Source organism: Staurois parvus, unplaced genomic scaffold (genome assembly GCF_062004578.1).
Source record: "Staurois parvus isolate SC_StPar_1 unplaced genomic scaffold, SC_StPar_1.0 ptg000227l, whole genome shotgun sequence".
Taxonomy (NCBI): domain Eukaryota; kingdom Metazoa; phylum Chordata; class Amphibia; order Anura; family Ranidae; genus Staurois; species Staurois parvus.
In genome coordinates this window covers 1457095-1470906 of record NW_028318023.1, presented here as the reverse complement: position 1 = coordinate 1470906, position 13812 = coordinate 1457095, and the positions used below count along the sequence as shown (strand labels likewise).

General features: G+C 48.0%; 1 protein-coding gene across 1 annotated transcript in view; it reads right to left on the bottom strand.

Moving 5' to 3' along the window:
- DCK (deoxycytidine kinase) overlaps nucleotides 1–12931 on the bottom strand; it is a 28819-nt gene extending 15888 nt beyond the window's left edge. Inside the window, exons 1-2 of the mRNA XM_089679579.1 lie at nucleotides 12673–12931; nucleotides 1866–1981 (exon numbers count right to left, since the gene is read on the bottom strand). Of these exons, the coding sequence (XP_089535705.1) occupies nucleotides 1866–1981; nucleotides 12673–12778 (222 nt within the window). The 5' untranslated portion in view covers nucleotides 12779–12931. The remainder of the gene's footprint in view (nucleotides 1–1865; nucleotides 1982–12672) is intronic.
- Nucleotides 12932–13812: the final 881 nt, after the last annotated feature.

Sequence of the window (13812 nt, the reverse complement as noted above, 5' to 3'; positions counted from 1 at the left end):
CATAAGCCTCTTTATTTGCCCAAAAACATATTTTGGCTGCATTCACACATTTAGTAGGTATACAACATGCCAGCATGTACAGAACAGTGTGTTCTCAAAGCAGCGGGAGCCTGCATGCAGGAAGTATAGTACAAATAACTACAAGCATCAATGATTGAGTAGTTAGCGAAACCTTCTTGGAGGGAAGATAGCTTAAGTACAAGCAATGGTCTACCAAGTAACAGTGTCAACTTAATATCAAACACTTTTTTTTTCTTCTGACTTAAACTGGCCGCACATTATGCAATTTTCTTATTCAATTTCCTTTAGATTTACCTTCAACTATGTGCTGCAAGGGCCTGACTTCTAGCAAACAAATTGAAAGTGTTTATATGACTTTGGTAAATCTAAAAGGAAAAATTGTATAATGTATGGCCAGCCTTAGAAAAAGAAAGAGAAAGGTAGGCACACAGCCAGATGCTTGATTGGCCCAGTCCAGCCATATCTCAGGCAATTGGTTGAGAGCCAACCAGCACCAGATTGGGGACCTGAGGATTCCAAAAAACAAGAAAGTGAGTTCCATGCGCAGTCGCTCATTTTTCAGGCGCTCCCACTGAATTCTGTTAGAGCCAAAAACCCTTGAAGCTATAAAACTATATATATAAAAAAAAAAAAAAAAAAAAAAAAAAAAAAAAAAGGGAGCATACAAAAGATTTTGTTTCTGGAGCCTCTAAAGCAGCGGTTCTCAAGCTGTGGGTCACGACCCCTTTGGGGGTCAAACGACCCTTTCACAAGGGTCGCCTAAGACCATCGGAAAACACACATTTCCGATGGCCTTAGGAACCAAGTTACCGCTCCTCTATCCGTCTCCAGGCAGGTCCGCCCACATGCAGATACGCCCACGTACGAGTACCCGGTGTGATGACATCGCGCCAACCCCATGACATACACCCTGTACAAATACAGGTGTATGTGACAGGGTTGGCGCCATAATGTACTTATGTGGACCAGTCACACATGTGTAAAGAGCAGCTACTGTGTTGAAAGCAGCAATATTGGAAGTAAAACGACACTTCATGAATTATAATTCTAATTGTTTTTATGATTAATCAATATGCTTTAATTATGTTCAATTTGTAACAATAAAAATACATCCTGCATATCAGATATTTACATTATGACTCAATAGTAGCAAAATTACAGTTATGAAGTAGCAATGAAAATAATTTTATGGTTGGGGGGGTCACCACAACATGAGGAACTGTATTAAAGGGTCGCAGCATTAGGAAGGTTGAGAACCACTGCTCTAGAGCATTGCATCAGCAGATCATTGGTGTCATGGAGGTCTCCTGCAGACCTGTCAGTGCATCTGTGTGCAGGCAGAGATACTTACTGACAGGACGACTGGATGAAATACCACAGCACCGTGGTAGTTCATTGAGAGCTACAAGCAGACATCCGCAAAGCTCGTCGGAACTTGAGATCTCATTCACAGAATAGAGAATGCAGAGGGTTCTTCCAGGATTTCTAGCGTTAACATGTGGTTACACCCCTTTAGCACCTGATCGATAAATGCATGTACAAACTACTGGGATTTGAGCACAGGGATATATTGTTTCTACCATGAATGAGTGACCCGGCCAGGAGGGCGGAGGCCCGCACAGCAGCATTTTTTCTAAATTGTGACAGCTAGCAGAGGGGAGAAGATCCCCCAACTAGCTGTCACAACCAGGATCAGTCCATTCATAACATGTTACACCCTGAATATGGGTGGAACATGTTACAAAAGGTGAACTTATCCTTTAAGCTACAAAACGCTGTGTTTTTGGGAATGTGAATGGGGCCGTATAGTTAATATGTACACAATACTAAAACACATGGCATACCTGGAACTCATCTTGAGAGCTCTGAATGTTGCACCATCTTGCTATGGGCTCAGGAACAACCTCCCAGTCCTCATGGCATTTATTGAGAAGGCAGACAAAAGTAGATTTACCAGCAGCTTGTGGAAGAAAAGAAAGTCAATTAAAAAAGGGAGATTTATAGGTCTGTACGTACAACTACAGCATGTACAGGCACCAAAAAGAAATCAAATAACCAAAATCTAGCTATTATCAATGTGTATGCAGATTGGGATCTTCTTTGATGTTACACATTCTGGGTCAGTGACAAAAAGGTACTTCAACACCATCACCCGGATATTTATTACCATTCCTCAAGTGTATGTCTACATCCGGGTTTCTTAACCAGTGTTCTGCAGAACCCTAGGATTCCACTGCCGTTTACCAATGGAGCAGATTCAAACCTGCTGCAATGGTTCCATTAGAGTTCTGTTGCCCATTTATGACTTGTACAGTATCATCACAGGCTACGGCAGAATGATATTGGCCCTAAAGCGTCTTTAGAGTCAGAGTGCTATTAGTCAGTGTTAAAAGTGTAGGACAAATAGAGCTGTTCTGGCCTCCAGTGTGAATAGCATGAGTAGTCCCACTGAACACCAACATAAAATGTTTATTACCATTTTCCACTGAAAACCAATGCCAGCATGTGTAAATACAGTACGCCTGCCTTGTATAGTACACTGCTCAAAAAAAAAAAAAAAAAAAAAAAATATGAAAAGGAACACTTTGAGAACACATCAGATCTCAATGGGGAAAAATATCATGCTGGATATCTATACTAATATGGACTGGGTAATGTGTTAGAAACATAAGGATGCCCCATCTTTTGATGGAAATGAAAATGATCAACCTACAGAGGACTGAATTCAAAGACTAGTCCATTTTGATGAAATTTCATTGCAGCAACTCAAAATGGTACTCAGTAATTTCTATGGCCCCCACATGCTCGTATGCATGCCTGACGTCAGGGCATGCTCCTAACGAGAAGACGGATGGTGTCCTGGGGTATTTCCTCCCAGATCTGGACCAGGACATCACTGAGCTCCTGGACAGTCTGAGGTGCAACCTGGTGGCGTCAGACGGACCAAAACATGATATCCCAGAGGTGTTATTGGATTTAGGTCAGGAGAGTGTGGGGGATATTCAATGGTATCAATTCCTTCATTCTCAAGGAACAGCCTAAATACGTTCAATACCTGAGGCCAGGCATTGCCATGCACCAAGAGGAACCCAGGACCCGCTGCACCAGCATAGGGTCTGACAGTGGGTCCAAGGATTTCATCCTGATACCGAATGGCAGTCAGGGTGTCATTGTATATCCTGTAGAGGTCTGTGTGTCCCTCCATGGATATGTCTTCCCAGACCATTACTGACCCAGCAACAAAACAGTCATGCTGAACGACGCTACAGGCAGCATAGCATTCTCCATGGCTTCTCCAGACCCTTTCACGTCTGTCACGTGCTCAGGGTGAACCTGCTCTCATCTGTGAAAAGCACAGGCCCCAGTGGCGGACCTGCCAATTCTGGTGTTCAATGGCAAATGCCAATTGAGCTCTATGGTGCTGGGAAGTGAGCACAGGGCCCACTAGAGGACGTCGGGCCCTCAGGCCACCCTTATGAAGTCTGTTTCTGATTGTTTGGTCAGAGACATTCACACCAGTGGCCTGCTGGAGGTCATTTTGTAGGGCTCTGGTAGTACTCATCTTATTCCTCCTTGCACAAAGGAGCAGATACTGGTCCTGTTGATGCGTTATGGACCTTATACAGCCCTGTCTAGCTCTTCTAGAGTAACTGCCTGTCTCCTGGAATCTCCTCCATGCTCTTGAGGCTGTGCTGGGAGACACAGCAAACCTTCTGGAAATGGCACATATTGATATGCTACCCTGGAGGAGTTGGACTGCCTGTGCAACCTCTGTAGGGTCCAGGTATCGCCTCATGACACTGACCCTAGCCAAACGCAAAACTAGTGAAAAACAGTCAGAGAAGATGAGTATGGAAAAAATGTCAGTGCTTCCACCTGTAAAATCAGTCCTGTTTTGGGGGTCGTCTCATTGTTGCCCATCTAGTGTACCTGTTAATTTCATGAACACCAAAGCAACTGAAACTGATTAGCAACCCCCTCTGCTACTTAACTGACCAGATCAATATCCCAGGAGTTTAAGTGACTTGATGCTAAAAACTCTGATTAAAAAGTGTTCCTTTAATTTTTTGAGCAGTTTATATAGTTACAATTTAAACAAAGAAAGAAGGGATTTTAAATATAAGATATAGATTTAAAAGAAACCAGCTTGATATACTGCACATCAAAAGCTGCACAATTCATTTAAAGTGGAAAAAAAACCCCTTTAACCACTTGCCTTCCAGAGGATTTACCCCCCTTCCTGACCAGGCCATTTGTTGTGTTACGGTAACTTTGACAATTGCGCAGTCATGCAACACTGCACCCAAAATTAAATTTACAATCTTTTTCTCCCCAGGAATAGAACTTTCTTTCAGTGGTATTTGATCGCTTTTTTTATTTTTAGCGCTATAAAAAAACCTACAATTTTGAGAAAATATATATTATTTACTTCAAAAATGTCCAGTAAAGTAAAAAAAAAAAAAAAAAAAAAATATCTAATTTTGTCATAAATTTAGGCCAAAATGTATTGTTACGTCAATGCTAAAATAAAAAAAAAAAAATCCCAATACCGTATATACTTGAGTATAAGCCGAGTTTTTCAGCACATTTTTTGTGCTGAAAAACGGCCCCCTCGGCTTATACTCGAGTCAACGTCTGCAGATGACATGCCATCCCTGTCATCTGGACACACCCCCGGGATCAATCCTCGCTGGTGATTGGCCGCCGGAACTGTAGCTCAGGAGAGGCACACAGGCGCCCAATCACCGGCGAGGAGGTGGAGCTTGGAGAGGAGGAGCCGAGCGGCACCACGAAGATCGAGCGAGTGAAGAGGAGGAGAGCGGCCGGAGAAGGAAGACATCTGACCGTTAAGTGTGTACCATGGGAGAGAGAGGGAGCGAGCGAGCCCAGGCTGGAGCAGGGGTCAGCAACGATGGGGCACTATTCCTCCCCCCCACTGACACCAACGATGGGGCACTATTCCTCCCCCCCACTGACACCAACGATGGGGCACTATTGCTCCCCCCACTGACACCAACGATGGGGCACTATTCCTCCCCCCCACTGACACCAACGATGGGGCACTATTCCTCCCCCCCACTGACACCAACGATGGGGCACTATTCCTCCTCCCCACTGACACCAACGATGGGGCACTATTCCTCCCCCCTCGGCTTATACTCGAGTCAATAGTTTTTCCCAGTTTTTTGTGGTAAAATTAGGTACCTCGGCTTATATTCGGGTCGGCTTATACTCGAGTATATACGGTACATGTAAATTAATTGGTTTACATGAAAGTTATATTGTTTTTCAAATGATATATACTGTTTTTTTTTTGTTTTACTAGTAATGGCGGCAAACAGCGACTTATAGCGGGACTGCGGCGGGCATTCTGACATTGGTGGCAACTGAATTGGTGTCACTGACATCCCCAGTGACACCAATACAGTGATCAGTGCTAATAAAAAGCACTAAAAAAACCCGGTACTAATGGCACTGGGCAGGAAGGGGTTAACATGTGGGGCGATCAAAGGGTTAACTGTGTGCTTAATATGGGGCTGTGTGTTTGTGCTTCACTGCAAGCCCACTGCTTTGCATGGCTGTGCTATGCACAGCCATGCAAAAGCATTGTGCAGGAGCTGACAGGGGAGAGAAAACTGTTGTTTACACAGTTCTACCCCCATTGGAGAAGCTCAGCAATCACCGGGCGCCACCCGGTGATTGACAGCCGCGGACGTGAATGGCGGCATGCGCCCCCTATCCGAAAATTCAAAAAACACGTGTATATATACACACATATGATTTTGTGCACTGTGCCACCCTGTAGCAGTACTTCTGCTATAGGGCGGACGGGAAGCGGTTAAAGCAATATTAAACCCAAAACAAAAAAATTAATATATTGAAGGTTACCAGACATTAGATGTGGTGAAATTAGTTTTCTTTTTTTAGTTTTTTTTTCACCTGGTGATTTGGCCAGTAACACCTCCTGTATTAGAGTGCCCCCACTCATGAAGGAGCACAAAGCACCTGGACAGCAGCATTGTCTGAGAGAAAGGGGGGTTTAGATGGACTAGCAGATTTAAAATAGACTAACATATCAATGCCAAACTCCATCTCACACTTTTTGTTTGTTGGTTTGTTTTTTTAAAGCTAAAAGGCTTTACATAAATAACTGCTGATCATTGTACATACCCAACAGTGTTAAATGGTTTTTCTCTCATCCTTGTAAACAGATAGATCTGGAAGAGAGCATGTTCTTTTGAAAAACAGACTAAGGGTGGTTCACATATATGTGGGTGTGCGGGCCACGTGAGCCCATTCATTTGAATGGACTCTTGTGCCCTGGGGCACGCAGGGAGGAAGTCCCTGCATGGGAACCTCGGTTCCCAGTACGGTTGCGTTTTTCCAGTGCGGCCATTAGAACCAATGGCACCCACGCGTGGGTTCGAATTCCACTGTGCGGGTGGTGTGGCTGCACAGATTTTCATGTGGATCCGCAGCTGCACCACCCGCACATATGTGAACCCAGCCTTACTGGCCAGATCACCAGATGAAAGGGCCTGGGCAGCAAATAAACAACAGCTGCATCCAATCTGAGGCTGCTACCGTGGGTGGCAGCTATCAAAATACAATGGTTGGCAAGGGAGATTCGTCCATCTATGCTGTTCCACTTTCAGTCACTATACCCCAAGAATTAGGAGGAGTTGGCACTCACTGATAGTTGCACATTGTGTATATTGTAGAAACTGAATGATCACAGAAATAAGACAGTTTACAGCAATGGTACTATGCAGTGTATGGTGCAGGTCAAACTTTTTCAAACAGAAAAGGTAATGATGATCAACAAGGCACTCTTTCAACAGGGATATAACATGAGCTTACAGACCACAGAATGCCTGACGAGCACTTCCCTTGTAAGAGGTTCACAGATTACTGAGGGCACCCCGACTTCCCCAATGTCTTTGCGGTTATATGGTTGCCAGTGGGAAACTGTCCCAGAAAGCTGTTGCTCTTTCCCTCATTTGGGTACCTCTCTCCCTAACAGTGGGGCTCCGCCCTTGACCACCTCCAGCACTGCAGGTACAGCGTAATGATCCAGAATCTGCCTTTTAAGCATTTATGTGTTATGATGGCTGCCCAAATCTCACGGGAATTTGGCATCCAATAAAGGATACCGTCCTCCCCAAGATGGCTGCCTGAAGCCCATAACAGAAGACAAATCAGTTCTCAATGGTCCTCCGCCAGCTTGAAAAATCAGCACAGTGCCACCTTCAGCTTGGTAAATATACTGCAGCCCTACACCTGCCTACACTGATTTCACTTACACCGTGTGTCAGAATGACAGCAAGGGAACTAGTATTCTCAAAAAGAGTGCAGCCATGTCTTCCTCATTCTCTCCTGACTGCCTATTGCCATTAACATTTTTTATTTTTTTGCGTTGGGTGTGACTGAAACAACTGAAAGTAAATTTATCCATCTAGGGGTGGACCCACCTTACTTATTAAAGCAGGAAATCTTTTCCTGGTTCAGGTCAATTATTGAAACCAGTTCTGCTATCGGTCACCTGTGCCAGAGAGTGACTGCATGATCTCAATTCATCCACACACCTAACTTAATATGAGACGAATGTATTAAAAACTGTCTGCAAATAGAAATGCTTCCATAGCAACTGGATTCTTCCTCTCCTTCTGCTAATGCAGCGTGCTTAGCAATAAAAACAAAAAACATTTATAAATAGAGCCCAGTATTAGACATCCACCTGATCATTTTTAGCAGTTATGTTCACACCTGTTTTACACTTCATTCATGTCTCTGCACAACAGCATGGTGCCTACCTGTCTGCTTTTTACTGCGCTGCAGTGTGAACAGGGCACATAGGAAACAATTGTTCTCTATGTGCCCTAGTGGTGACTGGGGTTTAACAAACCTTTCATCTGGGCACACCTTTGACTTGCTTCAACTACTAAAATAAATGCAAACCTAGCTTCCTGCAACGATCGCAATCCCCAGATGTCTGCACAAAGCCAAGAGGCATCCAAGGTACAATCCTGCACGCAGTTTCATCATTGGCGATATAATGGAAGCATGCTGCATACCTTATAGGATGTCTTTATAACAGTAGTGCTGATCATGTGATTAGCTGCTGTAATACTGCAGGGAAAAAAAGGCAAAGAGGTAGATGTGTATTTTTTGCACCTGTGAATGGATAAGATGCCTCAGCTCATGTCACAGACAATGTAGAGTGAATCAAAGTGGCTCTGTACTGCGCGATTGCTGGGAACCAACAGCCATCAAGTGTAAATACTATTAAAAACCCCAGACGTTATTACACTGCCCAAAAAAAAAAAAAAAAAATGAAAAAGGAACACTTTTTAATCAGAGTATAGCATCAAGTCAACTGAACTCCTGGGATATTAATCTGGTCAGTTAAGTAGCAGAGGGGGTTGTTAATCAGTTTCAGCTGCTTTGGTGTTAATGAAATTAACAACAGGTGCACTAGATGGGCAACAATGAGACAACCCCCAAAACAGGACTGGTTTGAGGACTGACACTGACAATTTTTTTTCCTACTCGTCTTTTCTGTTTTTCACTAGTTTTGCATTTGGCTAGGGTCAGTGTCACTACTGGTAGCATGAGGCGATACCTGGACCCTACAGAGGTTGCACAGGAAGTCCAACTCCTCCAGGATGGCACATCAATACATGCCATTGCCAGAAGGTTTGCTGTGTCTCCCAGCAGTCTCAAGAGCAAGGAGGAGATTCCAGGAGACAGGCAGTTACTCTAGGAAAGCTGGACAGGGCTGTAGAAGGTACTTATCCCATCAGCAGGACCGGTATCTGCTCCTTTGTGCAAGGAGGAACAGGATGAGTACTACCAGAGCCCTACAAATTGACCTCCAGCAGGCCACTGGTGTGAATGTCTCTGACCAATCAGAAATATATTTCATGAGGGTGGCCTGAGGGCCGGACGTCCTCTAGTGGGCCCTGTGCTCACTGCCAGGCACCATAGAGCTTGATTGGCATTTGCCACTGAACCCCAGAATTGGCAGGTCCACCACTGGCACCCTGTGCCTTTCACAGATGAGAGCAGGTTCACCCTGAGCACATGTGACAGACGTGAAAGGGTCTGGAGAAGCCATGGAGAACATTATGTTGCCTGTAACATTGTTCAGTATGACCGTTTTGGTGGTGGATCAGTGATGGTCTGGGGAGGCATATTCATGGAGGGATGCCCAGACCTCTACAGGCTAGACAATGGCACCCTGACTGCCATTAGGTATCGGGATGAAATCCTTGGACCCATTGTCAGACCCTACACTGGTTCAGTGGGTCCAGGGTTCCTCCTGGTGCACGACAATGCCCAGCCTCACGTGGCGAGTATGCAGGCAGTTCCTGGAGGATGAAGGAATTGATACCATTGAATGGCCCCCACACTCGTCTGATCTAAATCCAATAAAACACCTTTGTGATATCATGTTTCGGTCCATCCAACACTGCCAGGCTGCACCTCAGACTGTCCAGGAGCTCAACGATACCCTGGTCCAGATCTGGGAGGACATACCCCAGGACACCATCCATCGTCTCATTAGGACCATGCCCAGATGTTGTCAGGCATGCATACAAGCACATGGGGGTCATACAAACTACTGAGTACCATTTTGAGTTGCTGCAGTGAAATTTCAGTAAAATGGTCTAGCCTGCTGCATCATTTTTTTCACTTTGATTTTTGGGGTGTCTTTGAATTCAGTCCTCTGTAGGTTGAGAATTTTCATTTCCATCAAACGATGGGGCATCCTTACATTCCTAACACAGTACCCAGTCCATATCAGTATAGATATCCAGCATTATATTTTTCCCCATTGAGATCTGATGTGTTTTCAAAGTGGTCCTTTAATTTTTTTGAGCAGTGTATATACTGCCAAAATTACCTGGTAATGAGTGGATATTACAGGCTGGTACCCAAGTGCTTAAAAAGAGAAGTATGGCCAAAACTGGTTTAGAACATACTTCTACTGTGAATCAGAGCAGTGCACTTAGTTCTACACTCCTGAGACCTAGATTAAGCCAACAGCAGTCCACTGTCAACACAGAGCTGGTCTGGACTCTGCAGGGATCCCATCAATAATGTCGGGATCCACCCAGATGCCTGATGGCAACTGGCTCTCAGTGCACTGCTGAGAGCCTGAGCCAGCCTCTCCTGCCCCTCCACAGTCCAGCACTACAGTGAGAGCTGGAAGGGCAGAGCAGAGAGTCAGTGACTGATAGTAACCACTGTGTGCTCAGAACAGACCGGAGAACTAACCTATCGGCAATCTTTGACTGCTCAGTTCTCGTCGGTGTAGAGCCCATGGAGGAAAAGCTGCAGCATTGGATTGCATCTATATTGGAGGAGTATACTTCCCCCCCCCCCCTCTTTTTTTTAAAACCCATACTTCTCTTTTAAAAGACAGCTGATCATCCAACATAGCACTCATTTCTTACAATGTATATTGAAGGCCTGCAAAGGGTTGCATTTTCCACAACAAAGCTGGCCATACATGTCACAATATGATTATACAATCTTCTGTAGATGTATGCAAACTTGGTAATATGGAGGGGGGAGCAGCTGTCAGCAGACCCAAGGGGAAAGGTGGAGGGGAGAGCAGCGATCAGCAGACCCAAGGGGAAAGGTGGAGGGGAGGGCAGCGATCAGCAGACCCAAGGGGAAAGGTGGAGGGGGGAGCAGCTGTCAGCAGACCCAAGGGGAAAGGTGGAGGGGGGAGCAGCTGTCAGCAGACCCAAGGGGAAAGGTGGAGGGGGGAGCAGCTGTCAGCAGACCCAAGGGGAAAGGTGGAGGGGAGGGCAGCGGTCAGCAGACCCAAGGGGAAAGGTGGAGGGGAGGGCAGCGATCAGCAGACCCAAGGGGAAAGGTGGAGGGGAGGGCAGCGATCAGCAGACCCAAGGGGAAAGGTGGAGGGGAGGGCAGCGATCAGCAGACCCAAGGGGAAAGGTGGAGGGGAGGGCAGCGATCAGCAGACCCAAGGGGAAAGGTGGAGGGGAGGGCAGCGATCAGCAGACCCAAGGGGAAAGGTGGAGGGGAGGGCAGCGATCAGCAGACCCAAGGGGAAAGGTGGAGGGGAGGGCAGCGATCAGCAGACCCAAGGGGAAAGGTGGAGGGGAGGGCAGCGATCAGCAGACCCAAGGGGAAAGGTGGAGGGGAGGGCAGCGATCAGCAGACCCAAGGGGAAAGGTGGAGGGGAGGGCAGCGATCAGCAGACCCAAGGGGAAAGGTGGAGGGGAGGGCAGCGATCAGCAGACCCAAGGGGAAAGGTGGAGGGGAGGGCAGCGATCAGCAGACCCAAGGGGAAAGGTGGAGGGGAGGGCAGCGATCAGCAGACCCAAGGGGAAAGGTGGAGGGGAGGGCAGCGATCAGCAGACCCAAGGGGAAAGGTGGAGGGGAGGGCAGCGATCAGCAGACCCAAGGGGAAAGGTGGAGGGGAGGGCAGCGATCAGCAGACCCAAGGGGAAAGGTGGAGGGGAGGGCAGCGATCAGCAGACCCAAGGGGAAAGGTGGAGGGGAGGGCAGCGATCAGCAGACCCAAGGGGAAAGGTGGAGGGGAGGGCAGCGATCAGCAGACCCAAGGGGAAAGGTGGAGGGGAGGGCAGCGATCAGCAGACCCAAGGGGAAAGGTGGAGGGGAGGGCAGCGATCAGCAGACCCAAGGGGAAAGGTGGAGGGGAGGGCAGCGATCAGCAGACCCAAGGGGAAAGGTGGAGGGGAGGGCAGCGATCAGCAGACCCAAGGGGAAAGGTGGAGGGGAGGGCAGCGATCAGCAGACCCAAGGGGAAAGGTGGAGGGGAGGGCAGCGATCAGCAGACCCAAGGGGAAAGGTGGAGGGGAGGGCAGCGATCAGCAGACCCAAGGGGAAAGGTGGAGGGGAGGGCAGCGATCAGCAGACCCAAGGGGAAAGGTGGAGGGGAGGGCAGCGATCAGCAGACCCAAGGGGAAAGGTGGAGGGGAGGGCAGCGATCAGCAGACCCAAGGGGAAAGGTGGAGGGGAGGGCAGCGATCAGCAGACCCAAGGGGAAAGGTGGAGGGGAGGGCAGCGATCAGCAGACCCAAGGGGAAAGGTGGAGGGGAGGGCAGCGATCAGCAGACCCAAGGGGAAAGGTGGAGGGGAGGGCAGCGATCAGCAGACCCAAGGGGAAAGGTGGAGGGGAGGGCAGCGATCAGCAGACCCAAGGGGAAAGGTGGAGGGGAGGGCAGCGATCAGCAGACCCAAGGGGAAAGGTGGAGGGGAGGGCAGCGATCAGCAGACCCAAGGGGAAAGGTGGAGGGGAGGGCAGCGATCAGCAGACCCAAGGGGAAAGGTGGAGGGGAGGGCAGCGATCAGCAGACCCGGAGGAAAGGTGGAGGGGAGGGCAGCGATCAGCAGACCCGGAGGAAAGGTGGAGGGGAGCGATCAGCAGACACAGAAGGGCTCCATTGTTCTGGCGGAGGACACCTGCTATCAGCCATCCAGTGGGTGTAGGATGTTGCTGATGACATCCTATTGGCGGGAAAGTCGTTCGTGAATATAGATGACACACTTGGGCCGGTTCCCCGTAGCACAGTATGACACATGGATTCTATACAGAGCATGGCCCCGGGCTCTCCGCTCTCTAGCACAGTATATACACTGGACTCCTCTTACCGATGTTGCCCTCTATGGAGATCCTCTTGATCTTACTCTTCTTGCCCGGGGAGGAGCTGGGTGAAGGCGGGGAGTCGGTGCACATTCTCTTCGGTGGGGTGGCCATGGTCTCCGGAGAACAAATAGCAGACACTCACTCAGCTCACAGCGCGCCTTCCGATCCTCTGTCTCCCGCTCGTTCTTCGTTTGAGTTTTGGCGCTCGGAGGACCAGCTAGGCGGTGCTGAAGACGTCACCGCTCTGCGTACAGGTCCCTGCTGAGGAACACTGGCTGGGGCTCCATGACGTCACCGGACAGGGGCTCACCCTCCGGGGGACATGGGCCAACCAATCAGTGGGGAGCAGATGTCAGTGTTTTAAAGGGGCGGGGTCGTGACAGGTGCTGGAAGGATTGCTGAGATAAAGGCTTTGTAGTGAATGGATAGAGATGCACTACATTGCCGAAAGTACTGGGCCGCCTGTCTGTAGTGCCCCGTCACACCAGTGCCATTTCCGGTGCAATTTGCTGCAGTGCGATTTCTGAAGTAGTTCTGGCATTACCTTTTCTACACTTTTGTTGCATTTTCACATACATAGAATATAATGGAAATCACACGGCAAATTGCAAGAAATGGTTGAAAATCTTAACAAGTAGCAATAACGTCTTCAGAAATTGCACACAAATCTCACAGTTTTAAACCATTGACCGGTGACTTACACGCACATGAACTTTACTGGCATCCCAGTCCAATATTGAGTCCCAGTCCCTGGCATCCAGGGTTCAATATTGAGTTGACCCACTTTTTAGCTAGAACAGCTTCAACTCTTCTGGGAAGGCTGTCCACAAGGTATAGTAGTGTGTCTATGGGAATGTTTGACCATTCTTCCAGAACAGCATTTGTGAGGTCAGGCACTGATATCAGATGAGAAGGCCTGGCTCATAATCTCCGCTCTAATTCATCCCAAAGATGTTCTGTCGGGTTGAGGTCAGGATTCTGTGCGGGCCAGTCAAGTTCCTCCACCCAAAACTTGCTCATCCATGTCTTTATAGACCTTGCTTTGTGCACTGGTGCGCAGTCATGTTGGAACAGGAAGGGGCCATCCCCAAACGGCTTAAGAGTTCCCTTCACTGGAACTAAGGGGCCAAGCCCAACCCCTGAAA